We start from the raw sequence: 25857 nt of genomic DNA on the forward strand, positions 1-25857 counted from the left end.
CACGCGAGAAATAGGAATTTTTAATTTTAAAAGATCACTTCCGACCATCTCTGTAAAAGTTCACTCGCGACAACGCGCGAGAATACACTTATGCTTTGAAATTATTTCCATTTAAACCGCCATCTATCTTTAGATCGCTTGTCAGAATAAGCCCGATTCCGTACAATTTCGAGCCAGCGGAAAACGCGAACACAGGAAACTAAAAGTATAGGGAACAATTATAGAATTGTAAACTTAATGTTCTTTTCTTCTTTGCTCTTTAAAAGCTCACATATCTCTTTACCTCTTAATCTTCTTATGAACATATGTGCATGCAAGCATACAATTAAACGGTCATACATACGCTTATGCACATTTACTCACGCATACATACATACACAAAAATACAGTTCTGCTGCTGGGAGAAGTATTCGTGATGCTTGAATTAACATTTCGAAAAAGTAGGCAGATTATATCTCGACGAGTACCTACACAGACGGTATAAGACAGAGAGTATGATGCTAAGTAATAAGAGTATCGATAAAATTTCATTTATAATTTACACAATGCATTTACCTCGACGAAATTGTCTTGAATTTATCTACATCTTAGCCGAACACAAATGTCCTCGTCGTTCGTTCCTCATCTATACATGCACGTATCAATCGTGCGTAAACGAAAAGCTCTTCCGACCCTTTTGTTTTCTCCGATGACGGCCGAGAACTCGACGATTTTGAATAATACTCGAAATAAGTACACCATACGAGTTATGAACTTGCGCAAATTAGCTCGTTCGCGAAGATACCGTGACTGGCCGTTGTTGCTACGGTTAATAAAGGCAGGGACACGCTAATACCGCAATACAAACACGACGAAATAATCGGCCTAATCGGAAAAAAAACCGAGAAAAAGAGTAAGAGGGGGTCAGGGTGCAGGCAAAAGGGAGGAAAGAGGGAAAATAGGACGACGGCGACTTTCCCAAGGGGAAAACAGTCGTCTTGCACCATTTATTTGTTTCTCGCTGACCGTCGCGCGGCCGTATCATAACGGTAGTTTGCCAGATCAACCTGCTCGCCCGACACATAAAACTGATGCCCAGTGATGCGCGCAACATTATATCGCCACGACTCCGCGCCAACTTACTTGCGGCTCGCCCGCCCGCCGCGCGAAGCCGTGTCCATGTTCCGAGTGTTTGCGTATAACAGACGGTCGGTATCGATAAAAACGCGGAGAAAAATTTGTCGCGCTCGGAAGACCCAACGAAGAAACGCGAGGCGATACTTTCATGTTGCGAATCGTACGACTTCGCGATGCATCCCGCACGTATCGGCGCGCGAATAGCATGACAGTGTGTTTTACTTTTCCGGCGGTTGTTCTATTCCCGAATCGGCGACCACCGAATGCGGAATAGTCCTCTACGATTTCACGTGCGTCACCACCACCATTACCACCACCATCACGGCGCTCTGGATCGTGCCTCGTAATCGACATGAGCCTACGACAAAGTTTCTGTATTCTTAGGATTATCGAGGTACCGTCTGTCGGAGACGAGGTGATTTTATTTCCTAGACTTTCCGATCCCCGTTACGCGCAGCACTTGGTGCATCCTATGGCGGAGCATCACGAGGCGTACATCCGGTTGATTTCGTGCTGATAACGCTCCTGCACCGCTTTCCTCTTGAGCTTGAACGCCGCCGTCACCAGGCCCATGTCGGGCGACCATTGCTCCGCGCACAGCTTCACCGCGCCCGGTATCTCGAATCTTTGCAGATTACCTGCGAGCAAACCGTGGTTTGAAGCTCGTCGACCGGTGACGACGTCCCAACGATAAAAATTCGATTGAAAACTACGATAATAGCGAGGATGAAAGAGAATAATGAAACGGAACATAGAACGAATATAACAAATATCAGTTAAAAAACTCTACGGATATTCAATCAATAAAAAATAAAATTACAAATAGAAGCCATATTAAAAGCCTGCGCACGGTCGGTTCGAATTAAAACAAAGTCAGCCGGTTAGTTGCAATTAAATCGAAGTCTCGAACTATTTAAGTGACATCTACAATATTCAATAATGTTACGGAGTTAGTGTGTCTGAGCGTTTCGTGTGCAAAATAGTGTAGAAACTTACATTTCAGCGCCTGTGCGACGAGTTCTTGCAATACCGCCTTCTCGATATTCGGATCGCTGCAAAGTGCCGTCCGGCTCCTTTCGGTCATACCTAGGTTGCTGGCGATCTCCTCCAGATAATACTGGTTAGGCACAACCAGCGCCACCGTGTACGCCTTGTTCGCATCTCCGTAGACGCAGATGTTCTCTACGACCGGGCAGGTCTTCAACTCGGCTTCGACTTTGCCCAGGGAAACGTATTCGCCGAGCTGTAGTTTCACCAGATCCTTCTTCCGGTCTGCAAAGAAACATAATCATCATTGGCGATACGCTTCGTCGAAATAATCAAGTTCTGCTCACAGCTTATCTCGAGCAACGCCTACCGATAATCTTCATGGAACCGTCCGGATGAAACTCGCCGACGTCACCCGTTCGGAACCACTGCCTTCCGTCCTCTTGGAAAAAGTCCTCCATCGTCTTCTCCGGCAGCTTGTAGTAACCCGCGGAAACGATGTCGCCGCCGATCAGGATTTCACCTCTGGGATGTGGGTAATCCGTGACTCGGTAACCAGCTTCCTCCCAATTCTCCAGTCGGATGTCGCACACCGTGGTGGGCGCTCCGACGCGTCCGGTGGTTCTGTCGTGTTCTAAACAAACAAAACGAGGAATACAGTGCAACAACGAAAGTGGTCGGAGCTTTAAGCCTGTTGTATTGTTTATGATTGAGGATAAATACCATCCATAACGGTTGCGCAAGAACTCGTTTCCGTAAGACCGTATCCTTGAGTCACGGTGACGCATAGGCAGAGTTTGACTTGATTATGAGTGTCGGGGCTGAGCGGGGCGCCGCCGGAAAGAACGAGCCTGACACGACCGCCGAGTACCTGCTTCGCGTGTCCGAAAATGTACTTGTCGAACAGAGGCGTCTCGTATCCGCGTTTCGTCCATTTCAGTTTGTATTCGTACGCGAAATTGAAGATTGCTTGTCTAAACGGACCCGATTTCTTCACTTTCTCGTTTATGCCTTTGGAAATGCGATCGAGAATAAGCTGAAACAAGCAGCGAAGTTGATTACACTTGTCCAGCGCGATCGATGTTTCTTTGGGAAATTTATATAATTTATCTATTTATAGAATATTCCCTTTGTTAGAATTTATATAGAAAGCAAGAAGTTTGTAAGCGTGAGGAATCGCAAGAAACCCGTCCGGGGTCCGCAAGGACACTCACCGGTACAGCGGTTAAGCAAGTTGGATGCAGGACGGACGCGTCACCCTTCGATCCTTTCTGAATCTTGCTACTCGAATCAATCAACGTGAGCGGCGTGCTGTAGCCGATGGGCACTCCGGTTAGAAGGCACACACTCTCGGCCAAGAGCTCGAATACGTGCGCCAACGGCAAGAAACCGAGGAAAACGTCATCTGGCCTGATTTGTACCGCGTCGCAGAATGCTTTTAGAGTGCTGAGGATGTTCTTGTGGGAGAGTAGGACGCCTTTCGGCACTCCAGTCGAACCCGACGTGTACATAATTATAGCGGTGTCATTGCCCTTCGGCGGTGAAGCGCCCGTGCTCGACTCGTTGCCCATCTTGACGACGTCAGAGAAACGTACTAATCGTACACCATCCTGAAAGTAAAAGCGCGTTATCGAAAACGCGAAAAAAAAAGAGGGAAAAAACCAGAAAAATGACGTGCCACCAGTTGCCAAGGCGGCCGGTGTCGACATTATCGGCAATTATGTAAATGACAATAATAGTCAATCACAGTCAATGTCACATTTCATTAAGCGAAGATTCGAATTTTCAGAAGGAATTATCTACCGACCGATTCGATCGTGACCTGATAAGATCATTTGTTCAAATTACTAATTAATATTTTCCGATATTTACTCTATTTTAAAACTGTACAACTATCATGTTATCACTGTAAAAAAAAAAAACGCGAAATTCAGCACATTTGTAACATCTCGCGCGCGGATTCGTTCACCGAACGATGATTCATCTTCTCATACAAAACGATGGATTTAAAACGCACCTTGTACCCCTTCGTTTCAGTCGGCTTGAGCTGATCCTCCATATAGATAACTGTTTTGATAGCTGGTACCATGTCCAATAGCCGCTTGAATTTTGGCAGGAGTTCGTGACTCGTAATGACGGTGTCCACCTCGGTTTCATTGATACCATGAGCGATGGCCTCGTCACCTAGGGTCGCGTAGATCGTCACCACGGTGAAGTTCTGTTTAAAGCACGCGTGCGCCGCGATCATCCATTCCGCTCGTGTCTCGGCGAAGATGACGATGCTCTTGCGCGGCTTCATGCCCAGGTCCGCCAAACCTCGACCAAAAGATGAGGCGAATCTATCGACTTCTTGATAAGTCTTCCACTTGTACTCTCCCATTTTATACTGTAGAGCGAATGGGATTTTACAGTCGAGAGTCAACAATAAAACTGAAAAACGTATAATTTTCTGCCTAGGGAATGGTAAAACATACACGGAGTAAACATTGTAGCAAAAATTAGCACAAAAGTTTGTAACGTTGAATTATCATCATTATTAGATACCAGAATTATTATCGAAATTATTACGTGTGTCGCAATCTTTAGTTATATGTACCCATGATCACTAAAGATTACAACACATATCATAACTTCAATCATAACTTCAGTATAGTCCAGCATTATACCATCTTATAGTAATTTTCATTGCAATATTTTCCCCGTATACGTCACGCTCACTATATCGCAATAGCACTGGAAAAGGACAATAACGATTCGTGGTTTCTTTTTTCCTTTCTTCTCTTTCCTTTTTTTTTTAAATTTAGCCTTTAATAGACTCTTAATGTCACGAGAAAGCTTTTCACGTTAAAAAGGGTCGGCCGTTGGAAGGATTCATCTTGTTCGCGCGACGTAAGACCCGACGCGAGAGACGAGATGCGTCCCGGGAGCGTCTTACCTTCTTGAAGATTCTGCCGTTAGATTGAGTCTCATCCTCCTCAGCCAAGATCTGCCTGGTACCAAGGCACTTCTTGTCACCGTGCATCTTAACGACCCAGAGGAACATCTTCTCCAGAGTCTCGATCTTTTCGCGCTCGAGCATGATGTGCATCGGCCCCGGAGAGTCGACACTTCTGTAGGTGATGGTGGTGTCATCTTTGGAGATCGGTCGGGCCTTGACCCGCCTAGAGGCCTTGCGCTTCTCCCAGGGCCGCTGTAGTATAAGATACACGGGGAACGTCAGCAGGTCGTACACATATGAAAGCGCCTTGATCGCGTGGATCGCCCCACTGATCCAGAAGCCCTCCATTTCCCTGCGAAGCAAAGGATACGTTTACGTATTTATCTTTTGGCTGTTCTTTCTATCTTCTCTGTCTCTTTCTCCCTTGGCTGTGATATTCTTTAGGTTCGTATCACACCGACGATTTGACAGAAACGTCAAATATTTGAAAATAATCTGAGAAAATAATCTGAGAAAATCTTTTATTAATCACTGTTTAAATGCTCGTCGTTATAAGAAAATAATAAATGATGAATAGATAGTTATTTTCTTTTCGGAAGATGCTTTTATAGAATGTGGAAAAAAAAAACATATTTCTTCCGTATCATCGGAAACACGAATGAGATCGACATCAAAAGTGCTGTTGCGTCATTTGCTTACGTTTATTATGCCTTAATCTGCGGAAGTGTGACGTAAAGCTTAAATGACGTGAAATTTCAACTATTATTGTCACTATTATTATTACCCTTATCTTTGTAATATTCCACTCTACTTATCTATCTGAGCTAATAGCTTCGAAGCGAGTAAAGAGGATCATTCGAATTCATGCATCATGCAATTATAACGTGTTTAAATAATAACAATAAGGCAGCAAGCGATAAGCGGCAATTACTTATCGGCATCATTTTAAAATATTCGTTGACAAAATATCAATTGCCTGTATTATCTGCCTGTTTTACGCAACACGTGTGATCGACCGTACACGCTTATCATGCCGCGCATATAAAAGAAAGGGAAAACTATCGTAGGTACATCTATCACGATCGATAAATTGATAGGACATAAGAAGCCATCGAAGCAATAAGATACAAGATAAATTCGATCGGCGTGTGTAACGATAATTGCATGAGAGTAATTGCGCTTTCGCACCTGAGGAAGAACTCAACTGGGCGCGTACTTCAGTTGATTAGTTCGCCGGCACTTCCTCGTAAGGTGTCACAATCTAACACTTCGTCCGTAGTCCATCGACGTTGTTCTCAACGTCGATAAAAAACAATAAAATTTCCGCTTAATTGACTACAAGAACTAGCCGACTGCATCCCCTTTAACGCTGCATACGACATGCAAAAATGCATCGATGATCGATAAATTTTTAATCCGGCGGATAGAAGGAAAATATTTCGCGCACATTATGTGGTTTTGGCGCTTTTTGGTCCTTTTTCTGTTTACCTTTTTAAAGTGCCTTTTGCACGGATTAATCCGCGCTTTCATCAAATATTCAACGCAAGCTCGTTAACGTATTAACCGAGGATAGCTACTTATAAATCAGGAAATGAAACGCGAGCTGAAAAGTTCCTTCGCTTTGTTCAACTCACCAAGCAACTTATACGGAAAAAAGAAAACTTAATACCGCCGCGATTGCACTCGTGAGATATACACGAATGGCAGATTGAATCATCAGTAATCCTGAAAAAATATGAAACTCTCGTTGTCCGCTTTAACTACGGCTTTCGTGATATTAAGTTCGGTCCCGATAAAATATCACTGTGCAACTACAAAGTTAATTTGGATCAGCAGACTCGCAGCATATCGGTTCTCGGTCGATTCTCTCTTATTCTACTCGCTATCGATCGCGCGTACACTCGCTTGAGACACGGCGTTATCATCCGTAAACTTTACGCAATTTCCACAACCGATTGTGGTAGCGTTAGTCGTGTTAATTTCGCGCCACGCCACGGTTATTAATAAAATGTTTTCACATTTCGCTTGCATTTGATCGTACCAATCGGATAATATCAATGCACGTATGCGAGCGAGCAAGCGAGTGCCGACACGAGTTATGTCACATAAACGCTATAGACAGCAACGCGTCCAGTTTCTGCGATTTGACTTAAAATGGTAGCGGGTGAAGGTCGAGCAATGGCGAGCTTTGATTGAAATTACGCAACCCGCGAGAGCGCTTGTCTGCGATAGCGGCAGATTTTACAGCTATCTTGTCTCTTTTCCTCTCTTTTCTATCTTCTGCGTCAAAATGACACGGATGATAAAAAAAAAGGGAGAAAAATACTCTGAAATAATCTCAAGATGATTCTGGCGCTGTTACGATACGCACGGATATCGCTTTATAATCGTCCTCATCTGCTATTCCAAAATTTCTCCGACATTTATATCACACTTAGAATATATTTAAACATAAGAAATTGCAAATAACTCCCACAGATATTATGCCCGTATATATCGAGAAGCGAATACATAGTCGCAAATATTTTGTTATTCTACTTAATTCTTTCTCTTTGCTGAAATATATTTTTACATTATTGATGCATATTATACATGGCACCGATACATATTACATTAATGATAACTATTGTCATTATTGCAATGTGATATCGCGCACGGAAAAAGATAATTTTGCCGTTGAAAAAAAACCAATCGTTGCTACTGCATATTCCGGCAGCGATCAAAAGTCGAGTTCGTCACAGAATCACGATGGGATGGGATACTTGATGATCCCGCGACCTCCCACAACAGCTCTTCAGTCAAAAAGTTAAGATTAGCATACCGAAGAAAAGAAGAAGAAAGAACGAGGTTCCGGGAGATCACGCGATCGTGCCAATCGCGATACTAATATCGTAGCGGACTTTGAACGTCGTGAGTTTACATTCTGTGTAAAGCGAACGCAGTCTATCCGGTCGCCACGTTATCTCTGTGGTCAGATACGAGCCCAAAGGGCGAACGTGACGACGACGGCAACAAGATGGACGATGTCGACGACATGGGGAATTAGCTGTGCGATAATAGGCGTCAGTCTCACGAGCAAACACCAAGGTATCATCCTGCGGAGCTGGTGAAATCTCTGCAGTTTATCTCACCATCGATTCGCAGCATACAACCAACCCCTCGTCGAATTCGTTTTCTCCTTGCAGTCGCGAAACGTACCTCGCAGTCTGGCAAAGCGAACGGAAATCGCGAGCGAGTTGCAATGCGTCTAATGGAAAACGAATGCTCTGATATATATCGATTACATTCGAATTTTATTTATGAGTTCATTACGGAGATTCAGCGAAGAAAGTAGTCTACATAGACATGACTAAATATGTAACAATCTTGAATAAACGAAAAAAGCTAACGAATATCTGTACAATAAGCGCGCATTATACGGTACTCATTTCAACGGCACGTGCATGTCGTCGCAAGGCCGACTACTCACCTGCGGTGATTAGTTCGTCATTACGTCCGTTCGTTTCTATTTAACAATCTACTTTCGACTTTGGATAGGAAAGCTTTGCATTATGCATGTATGCAGCGTTAAAGTTGCGAGAACGTTGTTAGCATTGATACTAATATTAACTATTGACGCGCGCAATTATTATAAATTCATAAAAAGGAGAGCGGCAAAAGCTCATTAAAATTCAATACCGCGCTCTAGTATTCTCCTTGAACGTAAATCGATACACGGATTAAATCTATAATTCGCGATACACCTTTACACTTACCTGGCGAAAATCAAGATACTGCGCGATATGCACGCAAATATACGCAAAATCATGCAAAATGCGGAATTTCTATGAGGAGAGGCAGTCGAAAATCTATAAATTACCATGGGAAATAGTCGTTACAGTAAATACGAGCTCATTCACATGTGCGATACTATTTAGCATTATAGTAATTGCTAAACGGCTGTCACTGAGACAAACGAACGTAAAATTTTTTCGAAAAGAACCGTGACTTAGGCGTTAACACCGACTGCTCAAATTCCTCGTAACGTCTCTTCGTCGTGCTCGAACGAAAGCTGACTGAATCATTTCTCTAAAAAGAGAAATGGAAGAGATGCTCGCACTCACAGAGTGACGTTCTGCTTAATGCTGTGACGTGACTGTGTGATGATGAGTGGTTCGATCTACGAGTATCAATCGGCAATTGTAGCAATTCATTCAATTCAATGAAAAGATCCAAATTACACGTTCTGCACTTAACGTATCACACGACATACAATCGTACGATCTAGCTATGGCCTAACTACGATTTATCTAAATTCTACGTGCTGATAAGAGTAGAAGTAAAAAATGTGCCATGCTTAAGATAAGAGACAGATTAATCGAAGCGACAGAAATAACCAGCGATTAAATAATACGGTGCACCACGAAACTCCGGCGATGCGAAAGAATCCAGGAATAAATTTCGCCGCAGATACACTCGACGGGGTAATAGACCTACATACATAGCTATCGAGAAGAAAGACACGTGTACGCATTTAATCCAATGCGGACGTCGAATGAAATTTACTCCGCTCATTTTCCCGAGAGAGCGACTTCGCAAAGTAAACGCGCGCCAAACACCGAAACTGAAATCGTATGAAAAGATTATGCAAAAGTATATCCGCGCTAAAATGTTTTGCGTTTGAGATAAATCGAGGAGCTTAATTCCGCTTTCAGAGGGGGGGAGGGGGCGAAGAATATGAAATAATAAGTCGGGAAATAAAATTAAGAAAAGTTTTAAGAATTTTACCCTCGGATGCGCGCATGTGGTACCTACACGAAAAAAAAATTAGTCTTAAATCAAGAATAGATATTCTCATATATAAGCAAGAATATTATAGTCTTCTTAGGAGACTTTTAGTGACTTGATTTGACTGAATGCATATTGATGCAAGTATTACTTGAACTCAATTCAAGACTAAAAATCTTCTAAGAAGATTATAACATTCTTGCTTATATATAAAAAAAATTAGTTCTTGATTTAAAATGAATTTTTTCCGTGTACGAGGTGCGCTCGATTCTCCGGCGCCGTGTACGCGATATGCCCGTGGCATCACGTACCCACGTCATCCGAGGGCTGAAAATCCGAGCAAGCGACAGACAGGCAGACAGAAGAATATTGCAAAGAGAGAACGTAACGTAGGCGTGAAGTGTGCGGCGCGATATGCGCAATGCGTAGCGGGATATGCGTGTTCGTCTACGAGCTGCACAGCGGCATTTTCCATGCGTTACTCGCTACGACTCACTGTTTGTCGTCCACGATCATGGTGGCGGCACTATCCGGTCACCTTTACTCTTGATCGACTTAACTCCCTCTCGGAGGGGGGTGTGTGCGCCTTCTTTGTGGATTAATCGACACTGCAAGAAAAACCATTCCCAAAATCGTCGCGGTTAGTGCGTTCCTCACAAGTTGCATGCAGGGTGTATTCGTATTCGCCCTCGTTCCGCCGAAACGTATCCCTTTCTCGACGGAGGTGCTGAAAACCCTTGAAACTGGCCCGCTCGAGCCGAATATCGGAACGGTCGGCTCTCGTTTGACGATCTTCGACGATTGTGACGTTATTGGCGCGCTTGATTGTTAAGAGCAAATCCAAGCATATAATTTTACATACTTATGTCTGTAAAATCATATACTTATTTTTTACGAATCTTGTACGCGTGTTACTACTGTGATTTTACACGCACAATTGTGTAAAATTACACATTTGGATTTGCACCGAACGCGTATTGAAAAAAAAAAGAATTATAATAAGTACTAAAATTTAGTGAATATTTACCGATCAAATATTTGATTACTGCAACCAAGTAACTAGTTTCATATACTATATATTTAGTAGACGAAACTAAATTATTTGATTGCAGTAATCAAATACTCGGTCGACAAATTTTCACCAAATTTTACTACTTATTACCAAAGCCTTTCTTCAATGCTGGATTAAAAGAGATTTCGTTAACCTACGAACGGCCACTCGAACTTTCCCAAGCGCGAAATGCGTTTTATCGTCTATTCTTCTGTAATACGCCACTGTGTATTACACTATGTATTGCGTGTGTGTATATATTATTTAAATATTAAAGAAACGACTCTCGGCTTGGTACAATGCCGAGACGCGGATAATAGCGATGCGATCTATGTCTCGAGAGCGTACTAGCAGCGCCTCGATTATGCGCTTACATAATGCAGAAGAGAATCCCGAAGAGCCGCAGCCGCGATAGTTGATCGATTGATCCCTGCGATAAATTCACTGGCATTGCGAAACGTCACGAAGAAGAATTCCTCAACCGTCTAACCGCGATCCGCTCTTTACGGTCCGTTAACCGCGCGACCGACTCTCGGTCAAGTGCACTTTGCCCCCGATATATGCGTGCACGTGTCAATTCGCGACAGAATGCACGCATTGCAGTCAAACGCGAGCGCGATATTGTCGTTCGACGATGCGGCGAGCTACTTTCCGAAGCTGCGAATTCTCGCGCACGCTTTAGCGTAGCCGATCTACGGAGGTCACCACGCAACATTTTATTATTTCGCGATATTTTTATTATATATACTTTCAGGTACCGACAACACAATTGCATAAGTCGCATGCGAACGCGTGAATTTCGATCCTCAATTCGCGGAAGCGTAGAGCGCGATCTATACAAGTCCATTTACATAAAAAAGAAAAAAATCTTAGTTTTTCTCTCGAGACATCGTGTCAAGTGCGTCAAGAGGCTACTATAAAATATGACTAATTGATTGTTAGATAATGTGAGACATAAATTACAAACCACTGGAACGTCGCGTCTCTTTTGACGAATGAGTTTCTACGAGTTCCGTCGGGCGCCGATAAATATAAACAAGAGAGAGAGGTGTAACGAGTGATATGAGAGCGTGAACCTTGGTCTGCCTATCTTGCGAGTCTATCTTACGACTCCAAAGTTCGCACCGCCTGGCACAGATAACTATTCAGATTCGCGATACTAATCAATAGTACAAAGAACGAGGACAACGCTCGCGGCGCCTAAAGTTAGATTATGTCCTGACGGTCGAAGACCCATATTTTAATCAATCCGCCATTTAAAACCTGTTTCACGTAACATTTAGACTTGACTTTGCAACGAGATTTGATTTTTTCACTTGGATCACATGATATAATAATAATAATAATAATAATAACAGTAACTTTATGGAATAATATAAGTATTAATATACAGCAAAAAATAGATTATAATATATAAGAATATATCAACTAAAAGGCGATACATCAACGCCGGGATTGTTTCTATTGCATTACCATGTGCAAAAATTATTTTATCTATTATGTCGCGTGAGAGGATGTATCTACTCGCAGCAAAATGAAAAACATGAAGGGAATATTAGACGGAAGAAGGTTATAATATTTAACTGCACTATAAGAGAAAGCTATTTGAAATGTAGATTTGTGTGACGTTATATTTGTAATCGCGATATAACTGAGAAATATCTGACAAATTCAAATCTGAATATCTCATTTGAGATAAGTTTTAAATCAACGATTGCACTGCAAATCCAAACGTGTGATTTTACACATTTATGTGAAAATAAAATCATGTAGTCACTTTTTACACATTTTGTGCACATGTTACTACTACGATTTTACACATATCATTATACACATAAGTGTGAAAAAATTATACTGCATACGCAAATCCAAATGCGTAACAAATTTTACACACACAAGTGTATAAAATTATACACTTGAATTTGCAGTATATTAATATGGCCTTACGAATCGGATTGCATCCGGCTTTGCATTTCTTCCACAATCAGAAATCAAGGTCTCCCATTTAATCTATCTCATTCCAACTGAATCGGCAGAAAAATATTAACGAGGCGCAAAAATCGTACACATCCAAGCGCTCAAAAAATCGCGACTTCGGACTTGTTTTTGAAGTCGTATTTAGCGTATATTACATAAAAATACGGTCTAAAAATAGTCGAATGACGCAATAAGGTGTAAAAGAACGATAATAAAAACAACGCAAATTATCGTGAGCAACTTATCACCGTAGTCCACGTTCGGCCAACACGCTCAGAAGAGTTAAACTTAACGCGACCCGTGTTGCACGAAGATCAAAGTCCGATGAACGAAATTATATTCTCCAAACCTTGAACAAACCAAATTCTACGCAATAAGCGCCTCTTTTCGACGGCGAGTCTCGCGTTTCCGCACCGGCTCTCGTCACCCGACGCTCGTTCCAACGCTCGCGAAGGTTCTTGCAAGAAAAAAAGAACGGGGAAAACATCCCTTCATACTTGCGAATTTCTAACGAGTTTATTCGTTACATCGTAATGCTGATAGAGATTCATCTACTGGCACTATTTTAGGCGTTACGTCACTACTATTCTCGCGGTGACCTTCATTCATGGTATGTCACGGCAATTGCTCGCGATCGATTGCACTGCCAACACCTAATGTTTATAAATTGCCGGATATAATTAAAACAAACACGCGAATAATGCTACTTATTTTTGCACGTGTCACATGATCATAACATGCACAGCGTGTGGTGTCAATATACATCGTTGTTGCTTCGGAGAGATACGGAGGACCAAGTCGCTTCATGTGACGAATATGGTCGGTCAACAAAAAAATTATAACGCTTTTTTTTTTCAATACGTTTCCGAAGATTTGATTCTCACAATCGAGACATTTGTTTGTCTATATCCAAACAAGAATCTTCTTTGAGTCAACTGAATGGTATTCCTCAGTGTATGTATTTCATTGTAACTATAATTATTCATCGATGCGATAACTGAGAGCCCATTCCTGATGTGTGTGCATATTCCATCGAACAATGTTATATATCATCGATAAGATTAGTAATACGATCAATCATCCCTTAATCGTATTAGACGACTGTAATTTTGTTTATCAACGAGAAGTTATTATGTCACTTTGTTCGTCGAACGATCGGGATTACTTTCATGTAATTTCAAGTAATTCCAAGTAATTACTGTCGCTGATATCGTATCGCCAATTCGGCGAATGTTCTCTATTCTCATGTTGACCACTCGATAATTATCGTAATTACCGTAAATCATTATCCCGCATAACGCCCATATATCACGCGCGCGTTCGTTTCAGGGTTACGAGTAACCGATGTCTTCCCTGCGTAACGTATCACGAGTATCAACCTTGGTCAACTTTGCTCGACCGCGTGCCAGTGTCCAAATTAACGTCACTGACCTAATTTTACGAGCACATGCGTCTCTTAAGCGCGTAGAAATAAGCCGCGATGCACCCACATCCGCAGCGCATAGATGACGTCGTCCTCGACAACGTATTTAACGAACGTGACGCGATCACGTATGCGAGAAGATTCGACACCGCGTCGATTGAGTTTCCGAGGTTCGTGACTTCATTGAAATCGAACGCGACAGAGTGAACGCGTTTGCGTTTCATCGGTACTTCTTGCCGTGACAATTGGAAAATTCGGCTGCAGAACGACAGGAAAGCACAAGTGTTCAAGATCGCTCTTGTTCGCGAAGATTTTTCACAGTCTCGAAACGTATTCTTCGTATATTCGACATTCTTTGTTGATAAGATAACGGATTATTTGACACAGTAAAATAAAAATGAAACAGTAAAATGAAAATTTTCTTATGAAAGAGAAGAACATGTTTTCGAAGCCTTTTGTGCATTGCCAGTTGAGGGAAGAAAATAAAACTATTCTTATCACCATCCGATAATGTCTGATAGGCACCAACTTAGATTCATCCGTGTGTGATAACTGTTATCTTATCCGTCGGTATACGCGTACTTCGATACTTCGACTCGATTAACTTTCGAACTTGTGAACTTTGCACTGACTTGCGTGACAGAACGATTTCCTAATATCACTCGCTCGTTAAATGATAATTTCTGCAAAAACAATGGCACATTCAAGGATAAATGCAACAGATGAATAAATATAAATAAAATATTATACGCGATAAAAAATTATACGCTCTCAAATCCATTTGCAAGTCTGATTACCTGTATAAAACAGATGTTGGGTCGGTAATACAATCGAAATTGCGAATTTCTGCATATCGCTAGTTAGAAAAAATATGATTACACGAGCGACGTTCTTTCAGGCGAAAATTGAAAAAAGAACTTGTGAAAAAATGTAAATTTTACGTAACCGTCCGGTCACGTGTGATTTGCATAAACCGACCACGATCTGTCGGTGTTTTTCGCGCGTAGCTGACGACTGTTATTGTTGCAATTACTGGCACAATCGATTGTACTGAGAATTGCCTAAGAATTATATTGATGAACAATGAGAACACGTGTAAACTGATATCGCACAGATGATACACTAATCGCATATCCCCGCACCTGCAATAGATGATCAACATTCTGAATGATATCGTGCAAGCATTCCGTACTCTGTTACGAGATCATAGATCATCGATCAAATTGAAGAAGGCGCGCAAGAAGCAATGTAAGAAACTTCATTAAAATTAACATTGAAAATTAAAATTAATATTCAATGTTAGAAAATAAAAGACGCCAAGGACTCAAAAACCGCAAATCATGAACTTTTTCAGTCTCACCGCCGGTCATACGATTATACTTGACGTTATATGTATCATTTCGTCGCAGAACGTTATGTAAATTTATCACTCTTGTATGTACGATCCAACGATCACGGCGAATCCATTGCTAAATGTCTAGAGTACAACGAATTAAGTTACACGAGTAGAAATTATCCGCGGCGATTTGCGATTACGAAGCTACGGAAAAAAAAAGTTCGCTTGGATTCAGGATTCGACGCAATAGGACAGATGGTTGATTTTACAACACGCCTGCGATCCTCGCTTTGTAATATAACAAACCACAAATAAATGTCTAAACTACGTTATCGCACATACCGGTGTCAGACTGGTGTCAAGTCGGAGATTCGCAGAATTTTAAGGCTTTCGAGAATTCCCAGAAGAATATATAGTGTGAGAATTACGTAACGGCCACCGACTCCGTCTCGCATGAGGCAAAAAAAAACCATGTTTCTTTCTTATCAAAACCGACCGATTCGTCATGGATCTTGCTAAGTACACGCTTGTCATACTCCAAGGCAAGCAACTTACTCCTGCATTCGCGTTGGTGTAAAAAGGCCAGTTATGAAACGCCGCGAGCGGAAGGGAACCAACGGAAGAGAACCTACGAGGGGGAAGATTTCACGCTACATTGCTATTATTAATAAACCTCGTGCGCGGCCGACGATGAAACCGGCGTGTACTACTTTACGGATTGTTTCCGTCTAGGCGATCATTCGCGTCCGTCTCTCTGCTTGAGTGCGGCACGACGAGCGTCGCACTCGATTTCACGAATTGCAGCTGCGACCGATTCGCAACGGATGCGTCCGTGATCACGTGTTGCCGGTTTGACGCCTCGTTCACCCTCGGTATCGTCGTTTAACGTGCGAAGACGACCGTCCGCTAATATAACGGCAAAACGCGTCGCGTCGTGAATTATTTAGTCTAATTATTGTAATCGCATATCTAACAGTTTTAACCTGTTCAGGAAGCAACCAATAAGGTAATTAATATTGCATATCGAGGGGGCATATTGCGACTTATTTACCTGGGTCAACAGACATCTGATGTTTCCGACACACAGATAATGCGTATTAACATTGTATAAACAGCTTGAAAAAATACGTTTTCCTGTATACATATTCAAACGCAGCCGAGGTGATTCATCGATATTTTCTACATGAATTCATATTACCGGATAGAAATAGCGGCAAAGTTCCAATGATGATGATTATATACGAATGACTTGTAACATCTCTTATCTATCCATCTGTGTGCACGATGTGTGTTGTTGGGTTTGTTTCGCAATCATTGACAAATCAAGTGATAAGTAGCAGCGTTGGAATTTTTGTTACCGCCATCCGAACAAAAATGTTTCATAAATATAAATGAGAGATTTCTGAGTTCAAATGTAGGAAATGTAGGCACGTTCTTTTTCGCTGAACTGATATATATTTATAGAACTTAAAAAGAGGCAGAAGAACAGATTTAGTGGAAGAGGAAAAAAGAACTAGTACAAGTTAATGTAGCTCAGTTTAGCGAAAAACAGGGTCTAAACTCTCGAAAACGTACAAGATTATGTCGCATGCGACACGAACAAAGTAACTAGAACGATACAAGAATCTACAAATTACTATCTGTGTCGCACATAATCTCAGACGTTTCCCAGAATCGAGCTCAAGATTTTATGTTTCGTTTGACTCGATGTGATACGTCTTTAATATGAAATACAACCTCTCCGGATTTTCAACAGTAGCGATAAACACATGTGCCCTTGTCTCTCTCTCTCTCTCTCTGCTGTCGTCTTCCGCGATAAAAGCTAACCGTACGCAATCTGTTACCGTGCGTGCTGAAAGTACTAAGAGCCGACGTGTATTATCTTGTCAATCGTTCACGGTCGCATTTATTCATGGGACGTCGAAAGGAATTAAAACGCGGCCGCAGAAAGGATAATATGCTGGAGCCGAATAATACATACAATTTACCGCTGACGCTTTCGCGTCTTTGTTACTTTATTACTATATTGCTCATGATTAGATAAGAATATGTATATTATATTTTGGACAAGGACTCGCGTCTGTATGAACTCACTCATATTTGCCGACAGAAATTCATACTTCGACGAATATTAATCGCATCGTTTCACCTCCAACTACGGCTACTCGCGTTTTCGCCGGAGAAAACCGTCAATCCGATAAATCTCACTCCACCGTACTCGTATTCCTATTCGATCTCACATGCGCATGAAATTCGAATTATAGCGAATTAACTCGTTGTTTTAACGTGTATCTCAATAGAGCGCTCTGACAAATACGAACACTGGCTTATTGCCGTCTGACTTCTGTTTGTATAATCCACTCTGCTCAGTGATAACAGATCAAGCCGAATGTTATCGCTTAGTCTCGTTCGATGTGACCCTGAATTCTCTATGATCCGAAGGTGATCGATTATTCGGCGACGAGTCGACGAAGAATAACTCAGAATTCCCGGTCGCGCGCCTTGCCTCGCCCCGTCTCGCTCTCTTGTGAAACTCGATCGTTTCGAGCGTGCACTGACACCGAGCGACGCATAATTCCTCGTGGGTTGCGGCCGCCAGGAAGTTCGATCCGGGAGTTGACTCAGAATCGTCGCGAAATGTGTGGCGCGCGTTGACACGCCATGCAGAGCGGAAAAACCGAGGACGCGCGCCGTAAAACGGTTTGCCACATTACGAAAGTGCGCCGACGTTAATGCGGTATGAGGAAACGTTACGGTGCGCTTCTCCTACCCCGGACACTGACGAGATCTCCGACCAATTAATCAATTAATTAATCAGTCACACAGTCAGTACAAACATATTAATTCAAGAATGGAGAAAATTTCGGAAAACGGCTCACGTTTCCGAGCGCCTCTTTTCTGATTTGCTGATCTTTGCGCCATTTCACGGCTTGCGAATTTCAAAGCAAGAAATGAGCGAGAATAAGTGAAACGTCCGACGTTTCATCACTTAACGAATAACATAAGAACAGTCAGATCGTGAAACTTCTGGATCGTGATTTCTAGAAATACGTCAATCAGAACGCAGTATTTCTAACACGCGGGCAAGCGATTCAGCACAAAACAAGCATCGTCTGCCGCGGGCTTTATATTCACACATACTGAAAAACCCACTTGGTTGACTCAAATAAAACTTGATTTGGAAGTAGGCGAACAGATATTTTGATGGTGAGAACGAAAATTTGGCTCTCTGGGAGCAGCACCTTCCTCATTTTCGCACCAGAGAATGAAATTTCTCGGTTCTCACGACCGAAACATTTGTTCGCCCATATCCGAAGCAAATTTTGTCTGAACGAGTTTTTCAGTGTAACGTAACGTAAGCTTCCAATCACGATCCAGAGAAACCCCGCGATCCGGCGGCTCTGATATGTGTCGTTACCCCGTATTCTCGTTGAAGTACACGCGAGACCCGACGCGCGCACAGGTGGCGAAGCGCGGCAAAGCGAATAGGTTGCGTGAGCAACGGCACAGCAAGATCCTCGCTTACCTTGCTTCACACGGCGTGAAACGTGCGGGGTTCGTCTTCCTGCTCGGCGAGATCGCCAACGATTCCAGTCGACTGCCGCTCTCGCTTTTCCCACCGCGCGGACCGTAGAGGAAATTATCACTATATGCGCGATCCAAGGGTCAAGAATGGTGTGGGTGTCGTATGCGCGTGTGTACGTACCGTCGTCGTGCACCGCCTGCACGATGCGTTCTCCGCGGATCTCACGCGCGGCTACGGTGTGCGTACGCACAGCGACAGCACCGTAGTGAATTGCGAAAGGAAACGGAAGGAGAGCCTACGGAGGAAGGCGAATAATCTTGTTTTCTCTCTCTCTCGGTGGTAGGACGCGCGCGAACGAGGAATCCGCGAAGATGCGAACGTTCGGAGACGGTCGGCGATCGACTGAATCCGTATCACGGCGACGCCGGGGATTATGTGAGCCGCTACTTTCCGGTGACCTTTGCTCTTTGATCTCGGATCCAACGCGCGGACTCTGCGGTCTCGTCTTTCCGTCGATAAAGCGACGCGGCGCGATCAGAGGTGAGGAGGAAGCGTGCGCACGCGAGGCACAGCTGTTCGGCGCGGATCCGCGTTCAGGAGAACGGGCACGGTCACGATTGGAACCTCTCGACGATGCTTCATCGTGCTACTTAATCGCGCGACCGCGATCTCTAGAAGCCTGTCTCCGTTTCACGCGCGACAGGAGAGAATGACGTTGTCCGATGCCAGATTACTACTCGAGAGAGCGAGCGAAGTTACCTTTTTTTGTTACGTATATTTCCTACAGACCGTGTCTGTTGTGCTCAAGTAACACGTGTACACGACTCGTTCGCGTAACAGCTCTCATTGTCGCGCGGCTCCTTTATTTACCATTGACATTGAGAGTACGCGTCAGAATAACACACACACACACACACACACACGAGGAGATGAGAAAGGACTCTCATTCAGGTATCGCTTGCACGCTTATCGGAGAAACACACAAACCCCATGTTTCTCCCCTTTCAAAACAAGCTTGTCATATTTGTGGAATGTGCGACGCATTGCCGTCGTGCCAAGACGGCTGGCGACCGATCGTATTATTTATACCGAAAAACACGAGTCGGACAACTGGCGATCCAGCGGTGTAATAATAGTATTACGCTAATAATAGTAAGTAACATCAGGGCCGCGAGCGGGTCGGCGCCCCGAGTGTCCTCGCTCGGCGCGATTCAAAGATTTAGGTTAAGTCCGCTTGCGTGGCGCAGACACCGGTACGGACGAACGTGACAATGGGTGAGAAGAAACGCCGGCTGAGTACGTGGCGCGAGATTGTCCGTGACTCAATGCGACCTGTGCTATCTAAACCCGGGATCTTGCGTGCGAAGGCGACACGGGGAGAGACGCATCGCTTACCTGAGTGCCTGGACGCGGCCGACGGTGTCCTATCGGTGACCTTACGCGCAGCTTTCGACTCCTCTCGCCGAGTTGCCACAGCACGTATTTCACACGAGACAGAGGGGATCCTCGGCTTCCTGCACGCGCAAACGATTTATACCATCAGCACTCGTCCGAGCGGCTCCACGGTGTCATCGTTTCTGACGAACGCTCTTCTCGACCGGGCGGACACTCGCGCCACGAACACTCGGATCGCGCAATCCCACGCGGCGCGACGCGACTCGCTGCGGCTGATGCAAATTAACGCTAGCGCGGGACACGGAGCGTCGACTGCAGCACCGAGGCCATCTTGCCGCCTGAACTGGCGCGAGGGATCGATTCGCTGCCACGAGAGCCGTCTATCGACGCGCGGCGTCAAGCTCGCTCCGAGTTTCCCAACTATATCTAACAACGCCCTCCTTTCTAAACGTAGAAAATTTCGCGAGCCCGCGCTCCTTTCTAGGGCTGCATTCCAACTCGTCCTTTCCGGAGAAAATTTTATCCGCCGCTGATGGAGGGGCTCCGGCCAATGGAAAAGAGTCCGAGTGACACTCGCTCGTCAAACTTTGGGGCAGTCACCTCGTGTACAATTTTCCTCGAAAAGAACGTTTCCCGTGCGGCACAGACCTCCAAGGGACGTTCTAATCGGTCATAAGGACATTCCTCGGGTATAAGTGTGCTCTGTATAGGTTTGAAATGTAGCTCAAGGGGAGAACAATTCGCGGCCGGGTCTGCGGCGATTCACGCGCATGTCTTTTGCGGCGGACGGTGATTGAAAGAGTTGCGGTTAATTCGTGCCCCACCGTGCGAATCTTCCACCTTTCCGCACCTGTCACCTTGCGCCCTTCCGCACCTGTTAAACGGCGACCCAACGTTTCGAAGAATACGTACACGCGCCTTTCTTCTGAAATTCATTCGGTGAACTTCAGACGAGTACAATCTGCAGTTTCATTGCTCGAATATTTATGAGTTATTCTTTTAAAACATCCTGCAATTCTACACGCGTCGAATAAATCATGGAGAAATATTAAATCAGCATGAAAAACACCAAGTCACTCTTCGTTAAATTTCAAATGACAACATCCACGTTGGCCCTTTGCAAAATATATCGCGCGTGTATCCAACATAAAATGATACATAGGAGGGACTCCTTGAAATTCTATTCGCGGAGAGTATCGAGCGAGCTGGTTTTAATTCTCCGCAGTTTTGGAATTGGATATTCATAGAACGACGTGACGTGACGTTTCGCGATCGGACGGGAATAGCTGATTCATAAAGAGCGGAGTAAGTTTCTGCCGTCTCTCAACGCTGACGCGTTAATGTCAGTTAGCGGTAAATATACAGGCGACTCAATTTTCTTTCACCGCTTAGATCACTCGGGACCACTTTGCGGTCCTCGCAATACGGTTACGTCGGCCGCGCACAAAGTTGCGCGGTGTTAAACGGCGGTGTGCCCAGGCATGCTCCAAAAATATTGCGTGTACGTACGCGGGCGCATTGCTAAAAATCGGTCGGAAAACTATATTTAAGCGGCCGCGGTATGTTTATTTGCGTCATTTGTTGACGCAGGAAAATGTACTACTATGTCTATTGCTTGCTTATGCGCAAATAATACGAGGCACGGGTCTCGACAACTCGCTGCTCTACCGCTAACTACCGTCTACGGGATGATCCAGGATAACGTGTGCGCTACGTGTCGCGTAAAAATACGCGTGTCGCGCGCTAAAAGAGACACTCGACGTATAAAAAAAGATCCGTACTGGCCTGTCACACTCTGCCTACTCTCGTAGGCGTGAAAGCATTTAAAACGTCGCACGCGCGTCTCGCCGCACTTTTATCGTACGACGTATCGTATATTGTTAGTACACAAATGAAACACAGCAGAAACACGTCGCTCTCTCTCTCTCTCCCGTTCTCGCACTAGCGCAAACGTTATCAGACAAAATCCACGCGTGAAATGCAGCCTGTTCTACGCGCGCGACGCGCACGAAACTAAGTCAATCCGCCAGCGACTACGGGAAGCTACATACCTTGCTTATTTAACGTAATATACGGCGTATTCTCTCACTGTCAAAGCGTCTCAGCTTGAAAGTGCGTTTCAAACGTTTATTCGTCGCATCGCATGTTCAACACCGGTGTACTCCACGAGCGCGGAAGCTCGACGGAACAGCCGGTGCGCGCGGAGCCGCGACGCGTTCGCACGTCTCGATATAGACGGCCAGCCCGCACGCGAACCAATGAGACGCCGAGGTGCAAAGGGCGGGGATGTGGCGTGATCCTCGATGACGTCACGACCGTCCGCGATCGATAGGTAACGCGCGAACTTCGCGTTGAACTTCGCTCCGACGCCGCGCGCTCCGGCGATCGATGCAAACCGCCGTCGGATCAACGCACGCACGCATCAATCCCGTCGCGTGACATTGCGACATCCGCATTATCTCCCTCCGTTAAGAGTGAAAACCGTTCGGAAAAAGGAGTGACCGCTAATCCCGCAAGCGTGAACAAATCTCCGCAGTAGCGTAACGTCCCGCACTCTCACGGATGAGTCGTGCACCCGTTGTCGAAGTTGAAGCGCTACTTTATCGGCGCACCGCGTCGGTCGTGCGGGTTTCTTACCGACGAGAGATGTTACTAGAGGCAGCGTTAATTGACGAGGTATCCCACGGTTCCTAAGATTTAAGCGTTATTATGACTTTTGGCAGGACGGGAAACGCCTTTTGTCATAAATTATGTTACATTTCGCTGCTTAAAGGAAAAGACTTACTGCATTGTAGATTCAGTCTAACGCGCCGATCGTCTGTTGTTCGTCACGGCGCACACTCCTCGCGGATCTCGTTTTCTACCGGCGGAAGGATACGACGAACACGGAGTGACGAGGCTCGTGTTCGAACGTCGTGAAACGATATGAGACTGTCGCGGTAGATCACGTGACGCCGAATGTATGCCCTCAGTAGGCCGATTCTCTAATTTTTAACGACGTATCATTATCGTTACGCTCGTTTAGTATAAAAAATTAGTATTAATAAAAATGAAGCGTCGATATCGTGTTTGAATATCGACGCAGTAGTTTGAAAGATAGTATCTAGTTCTCGAGTGTCCCGCTGCTGCGCTGCTGTTCTCGCTACCATGTATAGTCTATCTTTGTTCGACATCCAGTGAGCAATAAGGAAAGAATGATGCGAGCATTAACGTATTTCCGGAGACGACGGTTGTTCAAAGTATAATTTGTAAACTTTTTTCGTATCTTGCATAACCGTCCGACGTTACATTAACATGTGTATTGTAATTGTGCAAAAGGATTTTTAACACTGTGTAGACAGGAACGAGTACCGATACTACCAAAATATGCGATCTAAGATCCTCTTAAAAGTTAGAAGAACGTTAAAATTTAAACAGTAAGGCAACTGACCAATCACAGTCGTTGGAGGTGCCGAAAGTGAGTGCCGTGTGCAATATGTCGTTGAAAAGGCTGAAAGTTAGTATCTCGCGTAGAAAAACGTCGAAAGTGGTGAAAGTGATCGAGTGTCGCGCGCGAAATATCATCGGGAGTGCCGGAAATAAATTTATCGCGAGATGAGGCATCGTTAAGTGGATATCCTGTCACGGGACGGATCATAAGAGGTAGAGAGGGAAATATCGTTCGATCCGCCGAAGGAACAATGGGTAAGTCTCAATTTCTTTGATGGAACAGAATCCGTAGCATATAATACATCTGCGACTTGCTTGTTGAGTTTTACGTTTCATTCGCTGATTGAAATGTAAAACTGTATCACGATTGATTGTTTTAGAATATAAGAAGGAGAGAGAAAGAGAACGCATTATTTGGTGTCGAAATAAGAATCGAAATAAAAATAGGTGGAATCGAAATAAAATAGTACTGTTGCATTTTACAGGGAAGATTAAATGTTAATCGAAAATTCTGTCGTTATTCATTTATGCTGATTGAGTAAATCAAAAGTATGTTTGCACGTACTGCAATTGACATGCATTTCTGATGAATAGTAATATGAAAGATACTTGATATATGTTGAAATTTTACAAAAAATATGTTTTATTGTCTCAGAAAGAGGTAAATGAATAACTTAAATCAAATTAAATACTTGTACACAATAATGATGAATACTACTGCTGATAGGTAGAGAGTCAGGAGAAATCCAAAGTGTTTTTTTTTTTTTATCGAAAGAGAAAGTAATAAGGCAACTTTATTTTAGAATTACAATTTTCTCACACGCAATTTCTCTATCCGATACTGGAGGTGTCATGTATAGAGATGGGATCAAGCTCAATATGAATTTCAGCCGATTTAAAAATTAAATATCACTTCATTGATAAATGGCACCTTCTCAAATTTAAACATCATGAATTCACTTTGCATACTTATAAAGGACTACTAAAATTAAATATAGAATCGAGTGTATACCAGATGACATCCTCCCGATGCAACATATTAAATATAAAATTGTGATACTTTCTGAAGTATATTCGAATCGGCGATATTTTATACAATTTTACTTGCAAACATAAACAATCATAATTATTATGTTGCAAAATATTCGCGCAAGTCTGGAATATATTTCACAAAGCTTTGCCCCTGTTATGTTTCCGAGTCATATAGTGAACTCAAACATATCGCAGGCTATATTGACACAATGATACAATATGTACCTGATCCCATTCCTAATCATGTATCAAATAACGAATAGAAGATACGATCGACAACCGACTGTGTATGCGCAGGATCGGATAGCTTGATTTGGAATGGTTCGCTTAGCGGCGAGAGGCACGCGTGTGTGTGCGCGCAGTGAGATATTCGTACTGGCACGATTAACATTTAAACTTTATTAAAACCAACAACAGTAACAAGAGCAACAACAACAAATACGCCTTACAGCGGACATCGTATACTCTCCCTTTTTTTCTCGCTATTTCCCTTTCTTATTACAAACTATCAACTTGCTTTCGCCTCGTCTCTCGCACTGTCACTCTCGCCGATTGTCAGCAGTTCGAACGAGCAGTGCGATCGTCAATCTGAGCGAGCGAGCGTCTGGAGACCTGCGACATTAGTAACATTTGCACATGAACACAGAACACATAGGGCGGAATCGGATTCATGACAATGACGATGAACGGGAGACGATGTGCTCTCTCTCTCTCCCTCTATCACCGATGCTCGCAATGCACGACACACAACAATACAAACATTGCAATCCCTGCCTGTCCGTGCGCTAAGAGACCGTACCGGCCGTATCAGGATGCGGCTACGATCGCTAAAAGCAATGCAAGGAGACAAGCGAGCAGGAGCATGGAGTACGTCGTTACC

General features: G+C 43.8%; 2 protein-coding genes across 9 annotated transcripts in view; both read right to left on the reverse strand.

Annotated features, from left to right (window-relative positions):
• LOC106743432 (long-chain-fatty-acid--CoA ligase 4) lies at positions 1-22759 on the reverse strand. 5 transcript variants are annotated; one of them, XM_014617267.1, is made up of 9 exons: positions 22568-22759; positions 10305-10416; positions 5039-5393; positions 4121-4489; positions 3318-3713; positions 2827-3139; positions 2474-2737; positions 2113-2388; positions 1-1754 (listed from the first exon to the last, which is right to left on the reverse strand). In XM_014617267.1, exons 2-9 carry the CDS (start codon positions 10322-10324, stop codon positions 1600-1602), a joined length of 2148 nt encoding a protein of 715 aa, XP_014472753.1. In that variant the 5' UTR covers positions 10325-10416; positions 22568-22759; the 3' UTR covers positions 1-1599. The 5 variants fall into 5 exon arrangements, with proteins under 5 accessions (XP_014472753.1, XP_014472752.1, XP_014472755.1 ...); XM_014617266.1 differs by lacking the exon at positions 22568-22759 and adding an exon at positions 20517-20605; XM_014617269.1 differs by lacking the exon at positions 10305-10416.
• LOC106743431 overlaps positions 20610-25857 on the reverse strand; it is a 10989-nt gene continuing 5741 nt past the window's right edge. For 3 of the 4 annotated variants that reach the window (XM_014617262.1, XM_014617263.1, XM_014617264.1), the window contains exon 3: positions 20610-21441. In XM_014617262.1, the coding sequence (XP_014472748.1) occupies positions 21179-21441 (263 nt within the window). In that variant the 3' untranslated portion in view covers positions 20610-21178. Of the gene's footprint in view, positions 21442-24622; positions 25590-25857 lie in introns of those variants that run through there. The other variant, XM_014617265.1, reaches the window with a different exon arrangement.

The sequence above is a fragment of the Dinoponera quadriceps genome, unplaced genomic scaffold (genome assembly GCF_001313825.1).
Source record: "Dinoponera quadriceps isolate SergipeBrazil2010 unplaced genomic scaffold, ASM131382v1 scaffold1069, whole genome shotgun sequence".
Taxonomy (NCBI): Eukaryota; Metazoa; Arthropoda; class Insecta; order Hymenoptera; family Formicidae; genus Dinoponera; species Dinoponera quadriceps.